The 23,887-nt window shown below is 40.0% G+C and overlaps 1 protein-coding gene and 2 non-coding genes across 3 annotated transcripts in view; 2 read left to right on the top strand and 1 right to left on the bottom strand.

Moving 5' to 3' along the window:
* Nucleotides 1-23,887, top strand: part of LOC134658522 (chloride channel protein 2) — a 68,866-nt gene that overhangs the window by 29,367 nt on the left and 15,612 nt on the right. The window contains exons 6-17 of the mRNA XM_063514209.1: nucleotides 1,265-1,421; nucleotides 2,730-2,818; nucleotides 4,540-4,661; nucleotides 5,778-5,876; nucleotides 6,944-7,046; nucleotides 11,241-11,369; nucleotides 14,119-14,281; nucleotides 16,982-17,073; nucleotides 17,848-17,986; nucleotides 19,983-20,086; nucleotides 21,090-21,290; nucleotides 23,698-23,791. Coding sequence (XP_063370279.1) covers nucleotides 1,265-1,421; nucleotides 2,730-2,818; nucleotides 4,540-4,661; nucleotides 5,778-5,876; nucleotides 6,944-7,046; nucleotides 11,241-11,369; nucleotides 14,119-14,281; nucleotides 16,982-17,073; nucleotides 17,848-17,986; nucleotides 19,983-20,086; nucleotides 21,090-21,290; nucleotides 23,698-23,791 — 1,492 coding nt within the window. The remainder of the gene's footprint in view (nucleotides 1-1,264; nucleotides 1,422-2,729; nucleotides 2,819-4,539; nucleotides 4,662-5,777; nucleotides 5,877-6,943; nucleotides 7,047-11,240; nucleotides 11,370-14,118; nucleotides 14,282-16,981; nucleotides 17,074-17,847; nucleotides 17,987-19,982; nucleotides 20,087-21,089; nucleotides 21,291-23,697; nucleotides 23,792-23,887) is intronic.
* On the bottom strand, nucleotides 12,274-12,355 carry Trnas-gcu (transfer RNA serine (anticodon GCU)). The gene has a single exon. It is a non-coding gene; the product is annotated as a tRNA-Ser (tRNA).
* On the top strand, nucleotides 19,769-19,850 carry Trnas-gcu (transfer RNA serine (anticodon GCU)). The gene has a single exon. It is a non-coding gene; the product is annotated as a tRNA-Ser (tRNA).

The raw sequence follows: 23,887 nt of genomic DNA on the forward strand, positions 1-23,887 counted from the left end.
TAAGTTCTGCACTATCGAAACTTAAACAGTCGATAAAAAAAACATTCACGCTCTACGGAAAATTAATGTCAGTGCGACAAGATAACGGGGTCTACTAATATGTCATAATAATATAGGTACACACTGATAGAGAGACGCAAAGCGCTGGTGGCCTAGCGGTAAGAGCGTGCGACTTGCAATCCGGAGGTCGCGGGTTCGAACCCCGGCTCGTACCAATGAGTTTTTCGGAACTTATGTACGAAATATCATTTGATACTTACCAGTCGCTTTTCGGTGAAGGAAAACATCGTGAGGAAACCGGACTAATCCCAATACGGGCCTAGTTTACCCCCTGGGTTGGAAGGTCAGATGGCAGTCGCTTTCGTAAAAACTCGTTCCCACGCCAATAACTGGGATTAGTTGCCAAGCGGACCCCAGGCTCCCGTGAGCCGTGGCAAAATGCCGGGACAACGCGAGGAAAATGATGAGAGAGACACAAAGCGATTCGATGGCGAAGCGATGGCGATTGTCACCATGGCCGCCAGGACCGATATTGGGCGATTCTTCAAGTTTACGCTTCCGAACTAAGTAGTGTGATCCTCTCAGTTTTTCTATAATGATGGGAACGTAGATATTCACCTGTTTTTCTGTACTTACTCTCGCTTTGACTGGCTTAACAGTGTTATAACGCCAACCAGAGTTGCAGGGTGACCTACTAAAGGATTGGCATTTAAAATTCCCCCTTCCTTTAATCTATTGGCAACTAAGTGTAAGGCCTGAGTGGACGCTCGAAGCGGAGCGTTCGGCGGGGCGTGCAGCGTGGCGTCGGGCTCACGCGTGATTTGAGCAGCGTGCACTAAGGCCGCTCCTATACGCTTGCATTTGTTTAACATGCACGCCGCACGCCCCGCCCCGCTGCACGCCCAACTCGAGCGTCCACTCAGGCCTTACACTAAGTATTCTTGCGTTGAAGAGCCCATATCAGGGGCCTGAGAATAGTATAGTCTATTTATTTATTAACGGGACAATAGGTACATAATACAAAAGAAGACACAAAATTTACACATAAAATCACAAACTAACAAAAATCCTTACATTTTATACTACATATATTACTTAAATCTACCTAAACCTAACCTAAAACCCGTTCTGTGTTATGCCCGGTCCAAAAGTCCCCATCACACTTGCAGCGTTGCCGCGCTGTATGGCGATGGAGACCTGTTGGACTAGCCAAGCTGTTGTAGTCTATAAATCCCAAATACTGCTAATTAGTGGTTTTTTCCAGGGTCCATCAGTCCACATCGCCTCAATGGTAGCACAGCTGCTGTCCAAACTAGTGACGACCTTCCAAGGGATCTACACCAACGAGTCCCGCACCACAGAAATGTTGGCCGCCGCATGCGCAGTGGGCGTGGCTTCCTGCTTCGCCGCTCCCGTTGGAGGTGAATACTTGCTAACACAGACAAGACATCCTCCAAACTGAGCATAGTAGCGCTACCCCCTCTGCCACTAATATACGGTAGTTTTACTCCATTCTCGAGTCAAAGTGTCTTTGTGTGACGTCAGTGTCTTTGAACGGACCAATCACGGCACGGTACTCGCTCACCTCGTCCCCCGCACCCCAATATTTTTGGCAGCATCGGTTTCATGAAATAATAGCTCTAAACTCCGTCTAGAGGATTCCTAGTCTATGCTTGCTAATTACTCATTCCTATTAAGCTTAGAATAAATTTATAAGTGGAAAAAATACTGTCTTGTCTTGATAGTAATTTTTCCACTTTTAAATTTATTCTAAGCTTAATAGCATCGTTCGCAGACTGTTTTGCTTTTTAAAAATTAATATTACTCATTTGTATGTCTATACTTTTGTGACCTTCATAACTCTAAATAGTAAGATTCATGCAGGCTCTTTCTATAGTATTTAGTTTTTATGAATTCTATTATTTATTATTTGTTAGCCTGTTGTGTCCCACTGCTGGGCAAAGGTCTCCCTCTCTCTATAGTAATTTAAATTGTATTGTTTCTTATTTACTCGTAATGCATGTTAAAGATTTAAGATATTGTATGGTAATTAGGGTCCAACCTGAAATAAGCGGCAGATTCCTGCAGCCGACCTGTCTCCACACGTATTGGCTCGCCTTTCCTGTGGGATAAGACAGTGAAGCCGAAAGGGTAACGCAGGTGCTGAGCATCCCTGCGTTTCCTTAATCCCGTCCCAGGAGGTGTAATGTCTTAGTGTAAGGCCTGAGTGGACGCTCGAGTTGGGCGTGCAGCGGGGCGGGGCGTGCGGCGTGCATGTTAAACAAATGCAAGCGTATAGGAGCGGCCTTAGTGCACGCTGCTCACATCACGCGTGAGCCCACAGCCACGCTGCACGCCCCGCCGAACGCTCCGCTTCGAGCGTCCACTCAGGCCTTACACTTACACCATAAATCGTCTGCAATATACGCTAAGGCCAATGTTGTAATGTTTTAAAAAGATGTGTCCCTCCGAGTTGGTTGCCGGTCCCATATTGGGATCCTCCTCCAATTGAGGGGGGATTTAAATCTTCTCGAAGCAGAGGTGTAGGGTTTTGGTGCCGGTCCCATATTAGGACTCTCCTCCAATTAAAGGGGGATTTAAATCTCAAGGCAGAGGTGTAGGGTTGGAGCCGTAGCAGCTTTGTTTGACGTTCATAAGCGCATTGTAATATGCCTACTTGAATAATAAACTATCTTTTATCTTTCCTCATATGTTTGTGTCTCTTTCAGGCGTCCTTTTCTCGATCGAAGTAACGACCACGTATTTTGCTGTGCGCAACTACTGGCGCGGTTTCTTCGCCGCATGCTGCAGTGCCATTGTAAGTTGACAGTAACCCCGTGCCGCCCAATGTACATTAGGATGTACACTCAGTTTCGATGGAATGTCAACCTTAATTAAAAACAAAGTAGCATTTCATTTGTCTCGTGAAATTTTGGAACAAATGAATTTCAACCTAATTGAAAATACAACAAGATTCTAATTTCCTTGGCTATAATTTTGTATGGTGGAGCGAAGGGTATCCTAACCGAAACTTAGTTGAGACTGAAGTGGCAATTACGTAGGTAGAAGTAAAGCGCAGAGTAGATCATTGGAACTGTGTTTTTCTCTCCAGGGGTTTGATTAAGTAGGATTCAGCTTATCTGAGACAAAAATGTAAGCAGCTATATTCGCATGTGCAACTTACCTATCTTGCCTTTCATAGGAACTACAGCTACAGCAACATTTTCTGCCAAACAGCTCGTAAAAATAACTCATGTCCAGAGCCGAAGGTTTTTTTATATATAATAATATGTATAATAGAGTGAAATCTTGAGTGAAATCTATTTATCTAATTGGCTATATTGCATGTATTAAAATTAAATTAAATAACATAATAATTTTCAGTCTAATGTGCTGGACTAAAAATTAACGTTAGTACTATAAAATTTGCGCATCGTTTAATTACGATAGAATACTGTACAATTTTCTACAAGAACATCCTGTAACTATAATTAAGTATTCTTGCAAATAAATGATATTGATTGATTGATTGATTGATAGCTTTGGCAATTCGGACCAGGGATGTTGCGGATGCAGATTTTTTGACATCCGCGGATGCGGATGCGGATGCGGATATTTAAAGGCTCACATCCGCGGATGCGGATGCGGATGCGGATGTCAAGATTAGGTACTTACGTGTAATATTACATTTTTAGTAATTTTTCTTAAAAAAAAACGAAACTTTTAGTATTTGTGCAAGAATATAAGTGCGTTATATTTAATAAACAGTGACTTGGCCGACTTTTCTGGATCTAGACCACAGATTATATAATAGTTCTTACGAACAGATATTTATCTCTCAAAGAAAACGCAAATACCTACCGTTTTGATACCTACACAAAAATACAATGGAGTGACCTTCAACGCGCCGCTCCCCACACCGCGCATGCCGGTTCAACGCTAGGGTTGCCGACGCTTAGAAATGATAAATAAAATACCTACTTATACAGTGGAACGAATTAACATAAAATCTAAATCTACAATTATGTATGTTATCATTAATTTATAATTGTTTTACATAAAATTGTAATGCATATTTTTTTTCTTTCTCTAAGAGTACTTTCCGCTGTAAAGTTAAGAACGTACTGTTGTTAAAATAAACTTTACCTACCAAACGAACTTAAAAGTTTGATTCCCATTTCAACTATGTCGATATCGAACGATAAATGTGTCATAATAAACATTACATGTCTAAAGAAATTCAATAGTACCTACCTATACCTACGTAGCTTGCACTAACGCCGCCGCTAAGACGTTCCTGTACCGACTTGTTCGACATCCGCATCCGCATAAGCTCCGCATCGATTTTATGTGGATGCGGATGCGGATGCGGATGTTGAAAATAATGCGGAAGTTCCGCGGTTGCGGATGCGGATGCGGATGTTCGCAACATCCCTGATTCGGACTATGTAACGGCAGTTCAGTCTCACTTCAGACCATTAACTATAACAATCTGGCGTGTTCCTAGTTCCTACTGTTTAATTCAAAATACTCTTCCAGATGTTCCGCCTCCTCTCCGTATGGTCTGGAGCCTTGCCGACGGTCAAGCCGCTGTTCCCCACCAACTTGCCACAGGACTTCCCCTTCGACCCTCAGGAGTTCGCCGTGTTCGTCCTTTTAGGGTGAGTGTTCCACATGTATCGTCTGGTCTGGAGCCTTGCCGACGGTCAAGCCGCTGTTCCGCACGAACTTGCCACAGGACTTCCCCTTCGACCCTCAGGAGTTCGCCGTGTTCGTCCTTTTAGGGTGAGTGTTCCACATGTATCGTCTGGTCTGGAGCCTTGCCGACGGTCAAGCCGCTGTTCCGCACGAACTTGCCACAGGACTTCCCCTTCGACCCTCAGGAGTTCGCCGTGTTCGTCCTTTTAGGGTGAGTGTTCCACATGTCTCGTCTGGTCTGGAGCCTTGCCGACGGTCAAGCCGCTGTTCCGCACCAACTTGCCACAGGACTTCCCCTTCGACCCTCAGGAGTTCGCCGTGTTCGTCCTTTTAGGGTGAGTGTTCCACATGTATCGTCTGGTCTGGAGCCTTGCCGACGGTCAAGCCGCTGTTCCGCACCAACTTGCCACAGGACTTCCCCTTCGACCCTCAGGAGTTCGCCGTGTTCGCCCTTTTAGGGTGAGTGTTCCACATGTCTCGTCTGGTCTGGAGCCTTGCCGACGGTCAAGCCGCTGTTCCGCACCAACTTGCCACAGGACTTCCCCTTCGACCCTCAGGAATTCGCCGTGTTCGTCCTCTTGGGGTGAGTTTTGCCTGGCTATATCCTCCTAAAGCCCAGCCATACAAACAAAACCTCCAAAATTTTCCACTGAAATTTGAACCTAAATTGTAGGAAATAGAGTTGATTTTGCGTTGTTTGAAAATTGAACGAAACAAAGCAAAAGCGACTCTGTTCAAATTGAATATGGTTTAAATTACATCGAACTGAATAGGTGCTATAGGCAGGACCTTGAGCCTTAGGAGGATATCTCTGGTCATGATTTAGACACCCTTAGACGAATAAAAAACAGCTTAAGACTTTAGACCTTTAAAATTTGGCCAGCATCAGACACTTGGTGATGATCTGATGATATTTTCCCCAACCTACTGCGCTTATTTGCCTTGTTCTTAGGGTTTGCACGACGGATCTGAAATGTATGCGAAGGTCCGCGGATCCGGATCCAGATCCGGATAATTTCATACATTTCGGATCCGGATTGCAAACCCTACTCGTTCTAAAGTACAATGTGTTGTTGCAGAATCGTGTGCGGACTGTTGGCAGCGCTGTGGGTGTGGCTACACCGACAATACGTACTGTTCATGAGGAAAAAACCCATCAGCAGCTTCCTACAAAAGAAGTGAGTTGAGTACTCAAACAATAGAAACTTCAATATCAATTGGTAGGCTTTATGTCTTTGCAAATGGACAGGAAACGGTATTGATTCTAAAGAGATAACGAGGCTCAATCTTTACATTCCCCAAAGAAAGTATATAAGACTGAAATACTTAAATATTATGAAATATATGGTTATTTTTTGAGAAAAGCAAATGCCTGACAAATAATAGTAGATTGTGATGACACACAGTCATCTGTGTCAACTATGAGGAAATCATGTTCAATTTAATTTTCATTATCATTATGCAAATAAAATTATCCTAGAATAGAAAAGTGGCACTTTGGCTAGGGAGCAGGGAAGAAAAGTGCCACTTAGATCCCTCCTAGCAGGGAAGAAAAGTGCCACTTGGATCCCTCCTAGCTGGGAAGAAAAGTGCCACTTAGATCCCTCCTAGCAGGGAAGAAGTGCCACTTGGATCCCTCCGAGCTGGGAAGAAAAGTGCCACTTAGATCCCTCCTAGCAGGGAAGTAAAGTGCCACTTAGATCCCTCCTAGCAGGGAAGAAAAGTGCCACTTGGATTCCTCCTAGCTGGGAAGAAAGTTGCCACTTGGATCCCTCCTAGCAGGGAAGAAAAGTGCCACTTAGATCCCTCCTAGCTGAGAAGAAAAGTGCCACTTAAATCCCTCCTAGCAGGGAAGGAAAGTGCCACTTTGATCCTTCCTAGCAGGGAAGAAAAGTGCCACTTTGATCCCTCCTAGCAGGGAAGAAAAGTGCCACTTAGATCCCTCCTAGCTGGGAAGAAAAGTGCCACTTAGATCCCTCCTAGCAGGGAAGAAAAGTGCCACTTAGATCCCTCCTAGCTGGGAAGAAAAGTGCCACTTTGATCCCTCCTAGCAGGGAAGAAAAGTGCCACTTTGATCCCTCCTAGCAGGGAAGAAAAGTGCCACTTAGATCCCTCCTAGCAGGGAAGAAAAGTGCCACTTAGATCCCTCCTAGCTGGAAAGAAAAAGCTTTTTTTCGAATAGCTGATGTGAAAATATTTATTACCAATAAAAGAAGTGTTTTTACCAATGATTTGTTTCTTCCAGCCGCTTTATCTACCCGGGCTTCATGACTTTGGCCGTGATGTCGATTCTATTCCCGCCTGGGATTGGCAAGTACATGGCGGCTGATTTGGGCAACCAGGAACAGGTGAGAATACGAAGAATATCCTATATACACCGTGTTTTTAGGGTTCCGTAGCCAAATGGCAAAAAACAGAACCCTTATAGATTCGTCATGTCTGTCTGTCTGTCTGTCTGTCCGTCTGTCTGTCCGTCCGTATGTCACAGCCACTTTTCTCCGAAACTATAAGAACTATACTGTTGAAACTTGGTAAGTAGATGTATTCTGTGAACCGCATTAAGATTTTCACACAAAAATGGAAAAAAAACAATAAATTTTTGGGGGTCCCCATACTTCGAACTGAAACTCAAAAATTTTTTTTTCATCAAACCCATACGTGTGGGGTATCTATGGATAGGTCTTCAAAAATCATATTGAGGTTTCTAATATCATTTTTTTCTAAACTGAATAGTTTGCGCGAGAGACACTTCCAAAGTGGTAAAATGTGTGTCCCCCTAGCTATGAGCGCCGCGCCGGCGCGCCGCCGCCGCCGACGCTGCGCTATCGGCATGGCATCGGCGTGACCTTGGTAGTTACTACTACTTTCGGAATCAGATAATATATTTTTAATCTAGTTTAGATTATTAACGGCGCCACTTCGAATAGTTTATAGGCATTCAAAAGGTATTTTAGGCCCATATAATTCAAAAATATCGAAGGCAAATGCAAACTTATCTGTCTAGTAACCGCGCTACTAGTCTTAGGGAAACGAAATTATTTAATATAAATTTTAACATCAATATGCTTGTAATAAACATACTGATTCCCTTCCATTTTTATTGTGGAACGTTCCACATTACAATTTATAGAGTGTATATATACACTAGACATATGTCAATCACAATTCACAATGAAAAAATTAACTGTGATCAACTCTGGCTAACGTGAGCTCGAACTCGAACCCACATCTTTGGATTACCGATCTTAATTTTGCCAGCTAAACATCATTTACCGCGAATTTAGCCATTGCAAGCATGGTTAAACGTCTTTAAAAGGTATAAAATGGGGTTAGTTTTGAGATATTAAGCGTTTCCACGTCCAAGTCCAAATGTCCGGCCGTTGGCTTCGCACGGAAGGGCGTCGGAATCGGGTCTCAATTAAACTTGGCCACTGTTCAAATTTCCAGCTTTGCTCTCTCGCAGCTCAATATATGGCCTTGCATCGCTCCCATGGAATTAAGCCGCTATCTGAACCTGCAAGTTTTTGGCCCTGTTTGGAGCTCAACTTTCGGCCTGTTTTAAAACGCTTGAGCCTTGGTCCTTATCCGATCTTAGCTCCATTACAGCTCGGCCTTTGGCGTCGTACGAATGCGCCCGCAGGAAAGCTCCAGATCTTTAACACTATGGCTTCAGTTTTTATTGGCCTGCGCCCTCGCTCTGCTCTCATGCAGCTCGGCCTCGCACAGAAGCGCGCCGCAATCGGCACTCCAGGCGTTCGGCCGTCAGCCAATCTAACACTTGGCGTTCGATTCTTAGCTGTATACTTACCTGCAGCTCATCCTCTGGCCTCGCATTGGGAGGCGTCGAAATCAAATCTTCGGTGTTACATGGAGCTCGGCGTTGGGCCTCACTTTGGGCCTCACTATGGTTATCGATATTGGTTATCGATACAGAGACGGAGCTCGATTTTCTTTCGACTGTCGAGTCTGTCGACAAGACGTTTCCCTGATACAGTCAATCCGCAATTATTAACTTAGTATTAGCACAAAAGAGTGCCTCGCTATGATCTTCCGGCCAGAATCTCTCCAAGATTAAGTCCGCCTCTGATGCCGCGCGATACCGCTTATCCACAGTTTATACGATATCATTTTTTTTCGTACCATTATTCAATAAATTACCCTTGAAAATAAAAAATGCATTTCATTTCATTTCATTTCATTTTTTATTCAGTCACAATTTACATTGTATATGAATATAAATTATAATTAAAATTAAAAATTTAAATTAAAAATAAATAAAAAATAAAAATAAAACTTAAATAATATCATGCAACTATAACAATTATTTACAAACTTAATAATATTTACAGATTTGGTATGTAGGTTGTAGGTTTAGTCAATAAAGATTATTATCATTAATAAAGTCCTGGACAGAATAATAGGACTTCCTTAAAAGAAACGCTTTAAGCCTTGCATTAAAAATACATTGATCTACTATGGATTTCAACTCGATCGGTAATTTATGAAATAATTGAATAGCCTGGACACAAGCAGCATGCTTCGGTATATTGAACTTGGCTATAATCTTATTGGGGATGTCTTTTCTTCTAGACAAGAGCCTGCTCTCCCTTTCGCTCTGGTTTTCAACCTGATGTAAATGTTTTATTAGATCAGAGAGCAGGACAAGAATATACAGGGACGGCACTGGCAAGATTTTAAGTTCGGTGAAGTGATCCACGCAAGAATCTCTTTGCGAGATTCTAACTATGGTACGAATAGCCCTTTTTTGCATCTTGAATGCAGAGTCTGCATTGTATTTATAACCATTGCCCCATAGTTTAATGCTGTACCGAAGCTTTGACTCTACTAACGAATGCATTTATTTCATAACTTTCTTACAGCAAAAACATGTTTTTTCGGTAAAATTTTGGTTTGAGTTCTTTTTTCATTAATCGAAGGTGTTTCAAAGCCACGCCGTCGATTCGCCGCCGCCGCCGACCAATTTTGACCGGCGCGCCGCCGCCGGCTATATGCCTATCGGCGCTCATATCTATGTCCCCCCCCTGTAACTTCTAAAATAAGAGAATGATAAAACTAAAAAAAATATATGATGTACATTACCATGTAAACTTCCACCGAAAATTGGTTTGAACGAGATCTAGTAAGTAGTTTTTTTTTAATACGTCATAAATCGCCTAAATACGGAACCCTTCATGGGCGAGTCCGACTCGCACTTGGCCGCTTTTTTTTTTATTTTCGTTAATTTCAAGGGTGCATTCCTGAGCTTAAATCAAGTAACTTTCTCAAAGACACCGAAATTCTAATTAACTCCATTTCGGAGATAATCAATAATTTATTTTTTTCCTATAAGGCCTCTACAAGCGTGTACACTTGCCTTAGGGCCGGTTTACATATTGATTAGTGTTTAGAATGAGTTCATACATTTGCTACTAAACTTAAGTACAATCTCGGTCAATCGATATTCGAAATGACATTGATATGTCACAGATTTCAATTGTTTGGTTGAGTTAAATGTAATGCCCGTATTACAACAACGCTATATGCTACATTTAATTACTTTTTAAACTTAATTTTTTTTCTTGTAAAAAAGCAAAAAAAATATTTTTTTTTTGAAAATTAACTATGCCATTTAGTTATCTTAAACGTACTTAACCATACCCCGAAGTTAACGGAATTCAATAAAAACACGGTGTATATCCCTGTATATGCCTTCTGGCAGTCACAAATCAGCGATTTCCCTGTGTTGCTTTAGTTATTACACATTTACCCAAACTCCTAGATCTCAAAACGGAATAGTTCAATATGCCTGATCCCAAAATGCCACATCTCTTCCTTATTCATTTTTCAAAATAATCTAAAATCACTTGTCCAGACCAACTATCATGGTCGCATTTTTATCACCTGTCATGCCATGCGTCACTTTCGCACTTACATATTTGTTAGAACGTAACAGCCATGGTGACAAATGATAAAGAGTCGGCCATCTTAGCCCTACTGGACACAATAGATCTTTTGGAACAAATAGATCGGTGTGAAAGAAACATGTATAAATCCCACTTTGATCCTAAATGATAACTATCACCTAAAGTGCCATTTTATGGAACTTGCTAACTATGTAAACAAAAGCATAGAGAAATAAGTAAGACAAGAGTGCTCACTCCATACATCAGTTCAGACTATTAATTTCAGTGTCTACATCTAGCATCGAGTAGCGGAACTATCAGTACTGCTACTTGACAATAGATGTAGCACCGACCGGAAAGTCTTATGCCATTGAGATAAGACTATCCGGTCGGTGCTACATCTATTGTCAAGTAGCAGTACTGATAGTTCCGCTACTCGATGCTAGATGCTAATAGTCTTTTTGGTACTAAAACTGATGTATGGAGTGAGCACTCTATGTATTTTTTTCTCTATGACAAAAGTCACTAGTAAATTGACATTCAGAGGCAATTTTAATATGGCGGTTTGTTTACATAGTTAGCAAGTTCCATAGAATGACACTTTATTATCCTATTTTTTTAGCACTTATTCTTTTCCAGGTGCTATCCCTCTTCGCCAACTTCACCTGGTCGGACAACCTGACAGCGGAGCAGGCCTCAATGGTGGCCCACTGGGAAACCCCTGAAGTCAACCTCTACGGTTGCCTCTGGATCTTCTTCCTGTCTATTGTGAGTTTTATTTATTTTTGACATTATAACATTTATGACACACAAACATTTGACTTGTAAAGAATAGACAACGCGCATGTGACTCCTCAGGCAATAGTCTACAGTCTGGTAAACAACCAGCGTCGTCTGACCAATGACAGTAACAATAAAAATATAATATGTATGCTAGTTTTAAGGTATTTATGTATGGGCCACTAGTTGCCTGAAATAAACGATTTCATTCATTCATTCATTCATAAAATAAAGGGCGGAATAACCAGGCGGGCTGTATGCTTGTTTGCCACCGACGTGGAATTACGAAAAAAATAAGCAACAACGGTTGCACTCCGGGAGTGCCGATAGAAGTGAAAACTCTCCTCACTATGTTACCGACGCCCGGTAACACGATACATATGTTTAGCGGAGGTATTCTATTTATTAATTATATATTATTATCATTCTCAAATAAGATCACACTTTTTCATTGACATGTTTATTTACATACTGCCATGACAACGTCAAATTATTTGAACAGGTAAAGAGTCTTGAAAAGGAGTCCGCAACATAAATGTCAAATAACATTGAGTTTATCTTTATTGATTTAAATGCCATTTAAATTATGAGTGGCCACCTTACGGGGCTTATGGTCACGTGATCGCCTTACGCCCCTTACGGTCACGTGATCGCCTTACGCTGTCTCAAGTTTATCATTTTTTCCCCACCTCAAAAAGTGCCCAGCGCCGCTAAAGAAGTTTTCACTTCAAAAATTCAACGTAGGTTCTTTGACTAACTACTTTTACCTATATAATAATCACCCCACGTTCAAATTTTAAATGTTCCATACAAAAATTTGTTCACTGAGCACGGGATCACTTCGCTTTTGGAAATTGTAAAAAAAATCAATTCAAAACCTTTGAAAAATTAACGACGAGGATGGGATTCGAACCCACGCGTGCAGAGCACATTGGATTAGCAGTCCAACGCCTTAACCACTCGGCCACCTCGTCACATCACCTTACGGCTAATTAAGCCTTCTTTAGACAGTACGACAGCTGTTTAAAAAGATAATAGCTTAAACGTAAGGTTTATTTTATTACGTCATTATCATAAACACGAATTTTTTCAATGTATAATAAGTATAACGGTAACGCGCGTTCAATTCCCGGCTAGTACCTACTAATGAGTTTTTCGGAAATTATGTACGAGTTTTTCGGAAATTAGGGCTTATTTAGACGGCGCGCGAACTCGTATACGATTTTAGTTACATTGCGGACCATTGAGGTTACATCAATGGTCCGATCAAATGACGCAACGTAATGAAACTCGCATGCGATTTCTCGCACCGTTTAAATGGGCCCTTATGTATGAGTACAATATATCATCATCATATCAGCCCTTTATCGCCCACTGCTGAGCATAGGCCTCTCTTCTAGTACGCCACTTGTCCCGGTCCTGAGCTAATCTCATCCAGAAGTGACCCGCAATCTTCCGAATGTCGGCCACCCAACGAGCCAACGGACGCCAGAGCCCGTACCATGAGTCACTGACAGTGTCAAAACTGACATAAACGCTATCGAGAACGTAATTTACTTTCTATGCATCTCGCTCGCACTAATATGCGAGTACTAGCGAGATGCATAGAACGTAAATTACGTTCTCTATGGCGTTTATGTCAGTGCCAAACTGGTGATAGCCACACTGGGGCAAGGAAAACATCGTGAGGAAACTGGACTAATCCCAAAAAGGTCTAATATACCTTCTGGGTTGCAGGGTCATAGGCTATGACTCATAGCATTCGATTTAGTAAAAACTAGCGCCTACGTCAGATCTTGGGGTTAGTTTCCAAGCAGATCCCAGGCTCCCATTATATTTCCGCTCTTATTTGAGAAAAATAAATACTTAGTTCAAATAAAACCTGAGACTGGACGGCTACAAATACAATACAATACAATACTCTTTATTGCACACCTCAGATCACAGACAAGACATCCTCCAGACTGAGCATAGTAGCGCCACACCCTCTGCCACAAATATACGGTAGTTTTACTCCATTTTCGAGTCAAAGTGTGTTTGTGTGACGTCCGTGTCTGAACGGATCAATCACGGCACGGGACTCGCTCACCTCGTCCCCCGCACCGCAGTATTTTTGGCAGCATCGGTTTCATGAAATAATTGCTCTAAAGGATTCCTAGTCTATGTCTCAGATACTCGTAGTTTACAATATACATATATGTACAGTAACATAATCAAATAATTATGCTTTCAGCTGAGTACACATAGTAAACGAAAATACCTTGGCAATCATGCAATCAAGTTATTAAACCATCTTGTTAATTATTAAATGGCCCAGTTGTTTAAAGTATTGGGTGTAAATTAGTAAAATACATGTTCTGGGTTCAAGACCGAAAGAGTTAATTCTTCGAATATCTTTACTAAAGGATACTCGAAGAATTTTTGGAGGTAGAATCAAAACTCATTATTGAAATATCCAGTCTTTTGCTCTTTAGACTATATATTTAATATATTTATGTACAATACAAATATTATATATTGCTCACCAATATGAAAAGGAACATAACATAGGTAGAAATTAAACACATAACTGAAACTATGGTAGACAACAGGCGGTCTTATCGCTAAAGAGCGATCTCTTCTAGACAACCTACATTACTGCTCGAAGATGTCACAACAATTGACTGATGTATAATACCAGCTCTTTTTATTAGGGCCTAAACAGCAGTCCAATAGATGAAGTTCGTTTTTTTTTCAGTATTTCCTAAGCATGGTATCCTGTACGCTGCCCGTGCCGGCCGGTATCTTCGTGCCGGCGTTCAAAATGGGGGCCTCACTCGGTCGCCTAACAGGAGAACTGATGCACTACTTCTGTCCCCTTGGAGTGGCTTACGGGGGACATATACAGAAGATTCTGCCAGGTATCATTACGGTTCAAAACTGGGGCCTCACAGGGCTCACGTTCAAAACGGGGGCCTCACTCGGGCGTCTGTCTGGAGAACTCATGCATTACTTCTGTCCCCTTGGAGTGGCCTACGGAGGACATATTTACAAGATTCTGGCAGGTATCATTATGGTTCAGAAATGGCGCCTCACTCGACTCGGTCGCCTGACTGGATAACTAATTTACTACTTCTGTCCTCTTGGAATCGCTTACGGGGGACATACAGAAAATGCTACCAGGTATCATTACGGTTAAAAACTGGGGCCTCACAGGGCTCTCGTTCAAAATGGGGGCCTCACTGGGTCGCCTTATGCGAGAACTCAAGCATTACTTCTGTCCTTTTGCCGTAGTCTACGAGGGATATAAAGATAAGATAATGTTTATTTCATTTAAAAACGTCCAAAATTATAACAATCATATGTACAGAAGATTGGTTAATTGATTACTATTATTACGATGTCCCGTTTAATGACGTGGTCCCTTCATAATTTTCTAAATCGTGTTTTAGTTTATTTAGTTTTCCGTAATTATTTTATTTATTTATTTAAACTTTATTGCACAATACACAAAAATAATGTACAAATGGCGGACTTAATGCCTAATGGCATTCTCTTCCAGTCAACCATCGGGCCAAACAGAGACATGTAAAATTGGTGCAAGGAGAAAAAGGAATTTACTTATTAGAACTTAGTAAACTACTAAACAACTAATAATTCTGATAAACTACATGTAGAATACACAAATAAAAATACTAGAATATATATAATTAATATACTACTACATCATAATATACAGGATGGCCCATTTAGATCGGTCAGTTTGGGGAAGTCTGAAACTATAAGACATACGAAAATCTGTTCTTAGGAACCATGTCATCGATTTTAATAACATGAAAAACTGCATTCATACTTTTTAAAAAAACCTGTTCTCAGCTCGGGAATCGAACCCGGACGTTTTGAAAAATAAAACTAAAACTATTTTTATTTGGATATCGATTGTGTAGGTCTTAAGCAGTAAATTTTACTATGAAACATGATGTCTAAAATGAATAAAATGCATTGTTTTCATATTCTTTAATTTATTTTAGCAAGTGATCGAAATGACCCGCCTTATTATTATTTTGAGTACAGGCTTTTTTTTAAATGTATGAATGCAGTTTTTCATGTTATTAAAATCGATGACATGGTTCCTAAGAACAGATCTCCGTATGTCTTATAATTTCAGACTTTCCCATACTGACCGATCTAAATGAGTCACCCTGTATAATATAATGTATTTTCTGTAATATTGGTAATAGGGATGTTGACAATTTTTTGGAACTGGTTTTATTTTGTAGATAGACACGTAATAATTACAGAAAAAAATATTAAAAAAATATATTCATTAATTTTGAATAAAAAAACATGTATAATATGTTTCGTGTTTAAATTTCGCGCCTAAACGCTCCAAATTGTCACGTGTCCTTGATGACGTAACGGCGTTTTAAACAAACTGCTGTCAGTCATTTTTTTAAATTCTTTATATGGCAACTGACAATTTTTTTTAAAGCCTTAACACACTACCGCATCGGACAGCGACCTTCTTTCCCGCTCTAACTTATAGCTGCTATCGCTATCGATTCGTGCGCCGCACCGCACCAAGATCGCGTTTCGGTACGATAATCTGTAGACACTTAGGCAGGTTTTATAACTTGTCTTTGGTGATTCCACTGTGATTACGTCACGCGCTCCGATTGGCGTTTGCAGTCACGTGATACTGGGCATTATTTTAAATACTTTTGATTATTTTTAATTAATTTATTACGCATATTTACACTTGCAAAATATGATTTTCCGCGTTCTAATATTCCCTGCTATGGTAAAAACATAACATGTTTTTCTCAAACATGCACTGAAATGTCGTCGCTCCGGGCGTTATATCAGGCTTCGAAGTATCACGTTTAGGGCGGAGCAACTCCAGAGAACTGTAAAGGAATTTCATACGAAATTGAAGGCCTAGGCCGGGAAGTAATTTTTTTTTTAAATTCTAATGTAAACATGGAGTCTGTGTCCATAAACAGGCTAAACAGCCGAATTATATTTTTTTTTAAATATTTTTAGTGAATGAATGGTTATCGGACCAAAATATCCGTGTTAACGCCTGTTATACACGAACGTACTGATATTAAGAATACGAATCTGTATGATTCAATGTGTTGATGAATAAATTTAAAATTTTGTCTATACGTAATTCATCAGAGACCATAGACAATATTTAAAATCCTTTGCATTTATTTTATTTATAGAAATTGAGATTCTTATTATCAGATTGTGTATAATGGCCCTAATAAGGTCTATTCGAACACACGCAAAATACGGACGACTTCCGTAAAAAAAAAACAATTATGGCGGGATTGGAAGGAAAATTAAAAAACTTTTGTTGTGAAGTTAGATTTTTATTATAAAGATTATAAATTTGTTTTTTTTTTGAGTGGTGTATTTTTTTATTTTATTGCATGTTTGAGAAAAGCACTATACATGCCTAGCCGTGAAAAGGTCTTGCCGGCTTCGTATCACTATCCGGCCTCCCTACGGTCGGCCGGCTATACCTACTCACCCGGCAAGCCCTTCTTTCCCGGCGTCTGCAGTAATGTACTAATATATTCGCGATTCATGTCAACATCCCTATTGTTTGGCAGGCGGCTACGCGGTGGTCGGAGCTGCGGCGTTTACCGGCGCAGTCACGCACACAGTGTCTACCATCGTCATAGTCAGCGAGATGACAGGACAGGTGGGTTGTATTGTCACTATACATGCAAGTTTTTTTTGTATGAGTGATTTTATTAGGGTTCCGTACCCAAAGGGTAAAAACGGGACCCTATTACTAAGACTCCGCTGTCCGTCCGTCCGTCCGTCCATCCGTCCGTCCGTCCGTCCGTCCATCCGTCCGTCCGTCCGTCCGTCCGTCCGTCCGTCCGTCTGTCACCAGGCTGTATCTCACGAACCGTGATAGCTAGACAGTTGAAATTTTCACAGATGATGTATTTCTGTTGCCGCGATAACGACAAATACTAAAAACAGAATAAAATAAAGATTTAAGTACAACAAACATGATTTTTGACCGAAGTTAAGCAACGTCGGGCGGGGTCAGTACTTGGATGGGTGACCGTTTTTTTGCTTGTTTTGCTCTATTTTTTGTTGATGGTGCGGAACCCTCCGTGCGCGAGTCCGACTCGCACTTGGCCGGTTTTTTATTTATTGGAGACACAGCAGAATTATACGACAGGATAATAGGGTACATTGTTAGTATTTACATGGGTTGTTTTACGGTTTCGTGCCGATTTGGCACTTTTTTACAGTTTTCTTTTAAAGTTACAGTGGTGATTTTGCTATTCAGCGTGACACAATAGTATATCAAAACTCGGTGACGATATGAACCCATATTGATTATACCCTTTTGTGCTTAGGTTACTTCATGTGACTCTTCTCACCTACAATTTAATTCATGACAAATATTATTTCATTATTTCTCTTTTGAATAATTAAACTAAAAATAAATGCGCAGGTGACCCACATCCTCCCAATAATGGCGGCCGTGCTAGCAGCAAATGCCGTCGCAGCGTTACTGCAACCATCTTGCTTTGACAGCATCATCCTGATCAAGAAACTGCCTTACCTCCCCGACCTACTGTCTTCAGCCAGCAGTGAGTACATATATATGCGCAGGTGACCCACATCCTCCCAATAATGGCGGCCGTGCTAGCAGCCAATGCTGACACAGCGCTCCTCCAACAGTGCTGCTGCGATTGCATTATTCTGATCAAGAAACTGCCTTACCTCCCCGACCTACTGTCTTCAGCCAGCAGTGAGTACATATATATGCGCAGGTGACCCACATCCTCCCAATAATGGCGGCCGTGTTAGCAGCCAATGCTGACACAGCGCTCCTCCAACAGTGCTGCTGCGATTGCATTATTCTGATCAAGAAACTGCCTTACCTCCCCGACCTACTGTCTTCAGCCAGCAGTGAGTACATATATATGCGCAGGTGACCCACATCCTCCCAATAATGGCGGCCGTGTTAGCAGCCAATGCTGACACAGCGCTCCTCCAACAGTGCTGCTGCGATTGCATTATTCTGATCAAGAAACTGCCTTACCTCCCCGACCTACTGTCTTCAGCCAGCAGTGAGTACATATATATGCGCAGGTGACCCACATCCTCCCAATAATGGCGGCCGTGTTAGCAGCCAATGCTGACACAGCGCTCCTCCAACAGTGCTGCTGCGATTGCATTATTCTGATCAAGAAACTGCCTTACCTCCCCGACCTACTGTCTTCAGCCAGCAGTGAGTACATATATATGCGCAGGTGACCCACATCCTCCCAATAATGGCGGCCGTGTTAGCAGCCAATGCTGACACAGCGCTCCTCCAACAGTGCTGCTGGGATTGCATTATTCTGATCAAGAAACTGCCTTACCTCCCCGACCTACTGTCTTCAGCCAGCAGTGAGTACATATATATGCGCAGGTGACCCACATCCTCCCAATAATGGCGGCCGTGTTAGCAGCCAATGCTGATACAGCGCTCCTCCAACCGTGCTGCTGCGATTGCATTATTCTGATCAAGAAGCTGCCTTACCTCCCCGACTTATTATCTTCAGCTAGCCGTAATTATATTATAACACGTACTTTTAAAAGTCCTGATGTAAAGTATGGATGTCCCCATACGAAAAAAGGCCCAAAAATCCTCCCATACTAAAAATGGCCTATGCTGTGGCAGCGCTCCTACAGCATTATTCTGATCAAGAAACTGCTTTATTTCCCTGATCTACTATCCTCCGCTAGCTATGTGTAGATACACATTTATTTTATTACGACGACGGTGGCAAACAAGCGTGTGGCCCGTCTGATGTTAAGCAGCCACCGCCGCCACTGCAAACTTTACTCATCGACACAACACTACATACCTACAGACTGTAGCAGTGCTATTTTCTAAAACCAAGCCTATTGTAAATAAATACGATTGGCAAAATTGGCATTTGGTAAAATGGGTTTATGTGTAAGCAGTCAAATAATAGTTACCTGCTATTGTATTGTACATTCACAATAGTATTGTCTACCTTTTACGTTAGAAATCCCGACCAAAAAATAACCCGAAAGCAATTTAATACGCGGATAAAACCACAATCGCAATACAATCGATGCAATATGTTCAGATTTTTTTCGATTGTAGTAAGTAGTAAGTCTATTTATTTATTACACAAAAAAACTATGTACAATTCGCAGGCTCAATGCCTACTAAAATTAATATACGTATAATTTTAATCAGTTTATTAACTCATCAAAATTAGTCTCGTTTTACTAGAAAATTATTATTACGAAACAAGTGAACGCAACTTAACAGTAACATGCGAACATCTGCTTTTTTGTATAAAAAAAAACCTCGTTAGGATGTAACGCGTTATTTCGCCCGGGCCGCACATGACGAGGTGGCCGAGAGGTTAAGGCGTTGGACTGCTAATCCAATGTGCTCTGCACGCGTGGGTTCGAATCCCATCCTCGTCGGTTACTTTTTGCATTTTTGTTTATTTTTATTTTTTTTGTATTATTTTTCCATTGTTTGGTTTTACTTTAATTATAGTCTAGTTTTTTTTTGTTGGTTTATTTTTTACGTTTTTTTTTTGTTTTTCCTGACAGGAATGTATGACATTTGCGTAGAAGATTTCATGGTGCGAGATGTCAAGTACATTTGGAATAGGATGACTTTCCAGCAACTGAAAGATTTATTGAAAGAAAATAAGGTAAATGTTAAAAAAAATATTACTATAGATACAATTTTTTATGTTTTTATTTATGTCAATATTCGTTATTCATATTTCTGAAAATATATCAGAAATTATAATTTGCTAATACATAGTTACTTTTATTTATCGTATTTTATATTAAAAGTAGGTAAGTACATTAATATTAGGTATGTTATTTAAAAAAAGAAACATTTCGGTCATAAGGTTATAACCATGTAAAAAGATGGATCGAGAAAAGCAGAATTAAGTTAGGTACAAATACATTTTGAGGTCACTAACATTGTAAGGTCAATGAACTTTGTGTTATCATCGTCTTGGCAAGGTCAGTAAACTCGACTTTAATATTGACCCTGTTGTTTTTTGACCGTTAATATACTATTTTACTATCAAATCAGATCAATTTTTCTTTATGAAACGTTACTATGGAGTGATTAAGAGAAACGTATGTGACGTCACTATAAGTTCAAATATACTTTATTCATGTAGGCCTATCAACGAGCACTTATGAATAGTAGGTAACACATATAATTATATTATCTTAAGCTAATTATCAGGGCAATTTATTGATGTAAATGTAAATATCTGGGTGACCGAGCGAAAAAACCCCGAAAATGCGCGTTTTCTCAGAGATAAGACCTAGCTAGATCGATTTTTCGCCCCCAAAAACCCCCATATAGCAAATTTCATCGAAATCGTTAGAGCCGTTTCCGAGATCCCCGAAATATATATATATATATATATATAAACAAGAATTGATCGTTTAAAGGTATTTTTATGTAAATATAATTCATAATAATATTAAATCCTCAGATCACATGTCTGTCGACCTCGACTTCGCCTCGGCCGACAACATGTGATCTGAGACATTTCTTATTTTACTGTTGTGTGTAATACGTGGGTCATACTGAAAGTTTCTGGATTCTGATATATGAGAAAACTTATTTTTTCTAAGTGGCCAGTCCAGGAATTTTCAGTATTCTATTGTATTGTTTTTTTATAGGCAATAAAAAGTTTCCCACTAGTGGATAGCCCAGCTTCTATGGTTCTCCTAGGCTCAATCCACCGCTGGGAACTAGTCAAGGTGATAGAACAACAAGTCGGTAGAGAGAGACGGCTGCAGGTAGCAGCGTTGTGGCATCGCGAGGCCGAGCTGAGAAGAAAAGAGACGGAACGACGAGCGAGACGACCGTCTCGATTTGAGGTAAGATGCAAATAATTTTTCCATTTGTTAATTTTGAATCTTATTGCAATTTCCATAGGAGTTATAATTCAATAAAGTGTTAAAGTGACTGAACCATTTTTTATGCAGGGAGTGGCACGTGCCGATTCAAATCTACGGACTTTAACATAAATGAGCATCCTGAATTATATGAGATGAATTTATCGGTTCGGGCCCTAATCTGTTAAACAAAAGGCTTTTCACACCACCTATTCGGAAAAGAGCGTTTTCTTCCCTGCTAGGAGGGATCAAAGTGGCACTTTTCCTCCCTGCTAGGAGGAATCAAAGTAACACTTTTCCTCCCTGCTAGGAGGGATCAAATCAAAGTAACACTTTTCTGTTCTAGCACACTATTTTTAATTTTTTTTGCACATTATTTTTTTAGCTTAATTAATCTGTTTAAGCATCAGATTGTGTCAACACTAAGGATTCTACTTTCGGGATTCTATTGTAGAATCCATCGCTTCATTCAGGATTTAATGTACGCCCTTGACGGAAATATATCATTTTGTTCTTTTGTAACACAAACTACTATTGTTTCTTTTATGCAGAGCGGTCTAGCGGTAGCGGCACATGCTATTATGTTTTTAAAACACTGACTTAATATAAAAGAAATAGACACACAAAGCAGAACAAAAACGTCAAGAAATGTGGATCCCAATGACGTTTCGCACCATTTGCATTGATGATAAAAACGCTTACGTAAATTTTGAGTCAAGATAAATGTTTCGTACAGAAAAGAGCTTAATGTCGTAAGCATTAAGTGTCAAATTTGCAAACATAAGTACCAACACTGTTAAAAAAATTAGTCCGATGGCACTAAACGTAACGTATTTACGTCAAACAACGTCAAACGAGAATAATGAACGAATGGAGTCACTTTGGTACACTTTAATATGTATTACTGTACAGGAAAACCAATTGAAGTAATAAATAAAACAAATTTAATTTAATCGGGAGCTCAAATAAAATTAATTCGTGGTTCAAATTCAAACAAATTAATTTTTTAATTCGTAAGTATACGTCTTTAAATACTAATTTCCTTGAAATAAATTCTACTTATTAAATAACTGTGTATTTAAGATCTACATTTACTCATAGCACGGGTGCACGGGGAAATTTAGATACTGATTGGATTTTTTTATAAAGTCTACCTATACTTTATAAAAAAAATCCTGTGGTTGTCACTGTATTCCGACAGGTTTAGCATTTACAGTTAGTCGATATAAGCCCTTATTGGTGGTGTATATGTCGGAAACAGGGAAATGGGCCGAACACACAAGTGCCGTTTTGCCTTGTTTAAAACTGCATCACCCCTATCTCTTGCTATAATTAAATAGCAGTCCACTTTGCACGTCGCATAGGTTTTCTTGGAAATCTTCAATTTAAACATAATATTATTTCTTATGAATTCCATATAAAAATAAAAAAAAATATTGACCTCACATCGACTCATTAGAATTTTGTTCCTTGACATCCCTTCTTTGGTACTAACAAATTAATTTATTCAAAACCATAAAATTACCACCAGATTACATAAATTATGTAATGCTATCCAAAGAACTAACCGAAAGAAATACATTTCATCCTTTTTCCTTGCTTTATCATTGTTATTTTTACATATTTTAACGGCACATTTCGTAATTGTTGACAACTTCACATTTGAGCGTTTCAAACAAGACTAAACGAAAAAGTAATGCATGATCTGTTTTGACATCACTTTTGTGGGGCCATTTTTGACGGCTGATTGGGTATCCAGTTCTTTATACTATATCAATGTTTTAAAAAGTACTAATTCGTATTATTAGATTGAAAATATTAATTGATTAAATATGTATGATACCATTTGTGTAAGTATTTTTTAAGAAATTATCAGGTAAATCACATTTTAATAACAAAACTTCCGTGAGACACAGACATATTAAATACTTAAAATACGACTTAAAATACGTGAGTGACCCGTTTTTTAATATATTTACGGTATTTTTTCTTTTTCTATTATCTTTGGTAGGTACCGACTAACAGCGGGTAAGGGATAATGTATCAAGGGTCTGCTTGAAAACCAGCGTTGTAGTAAATAATTAAATATTGCAACATTATGCTGAGGCAAGCTCCTATTTAACATTCAGAATCAGAATCAAGTATTTTATTTGTGATAAACTTAAAACTAACATTACATACAAGAGTATAACTAAAAACTACAAATATTCAAAAACTTGGTAAGCGTTAAAGTTTACCACGAAATGGGCTCGCCTCAGCATAATACTGACCCGAAAGTCGGCGCTGAATATTTCTCCCTTAGATGTACAACTCAACTCTGCCATTTCATGTGATGTTGAATAAAAAGTTTCTATGTCTATGTCTAGCAAGTACGTATATTGTTCGGCAGGTAACGCCGGCGCCCGACATGCTGGGGCTGCGGCCCCCCGGCATGACAAAGGGGTCCTCGCTCACCACCAAAGACCAGGACGGACTTATACCAGGTAAATAGTTTTTTCACCTCAGCAGCTCGAACAAGGATACTTTGCTACTTAAAAACAGTGAGCAAAATGCGATTTTGCTCATTGTTTTTATGTAGC

This window comes from Cydia amplana, chromosome 22 (assembly GCF_948474715.1).
Source record: "Cydia amplana chromosome 22, ilCydAmpl1.1, whole genome shotgun sequence".
Lineage (NCBI taxonomy): Eukaryota > Metazoa > Arthropoda > Insecta > Lepidoptera > Tortricidae > Cydia > Cydia amplana.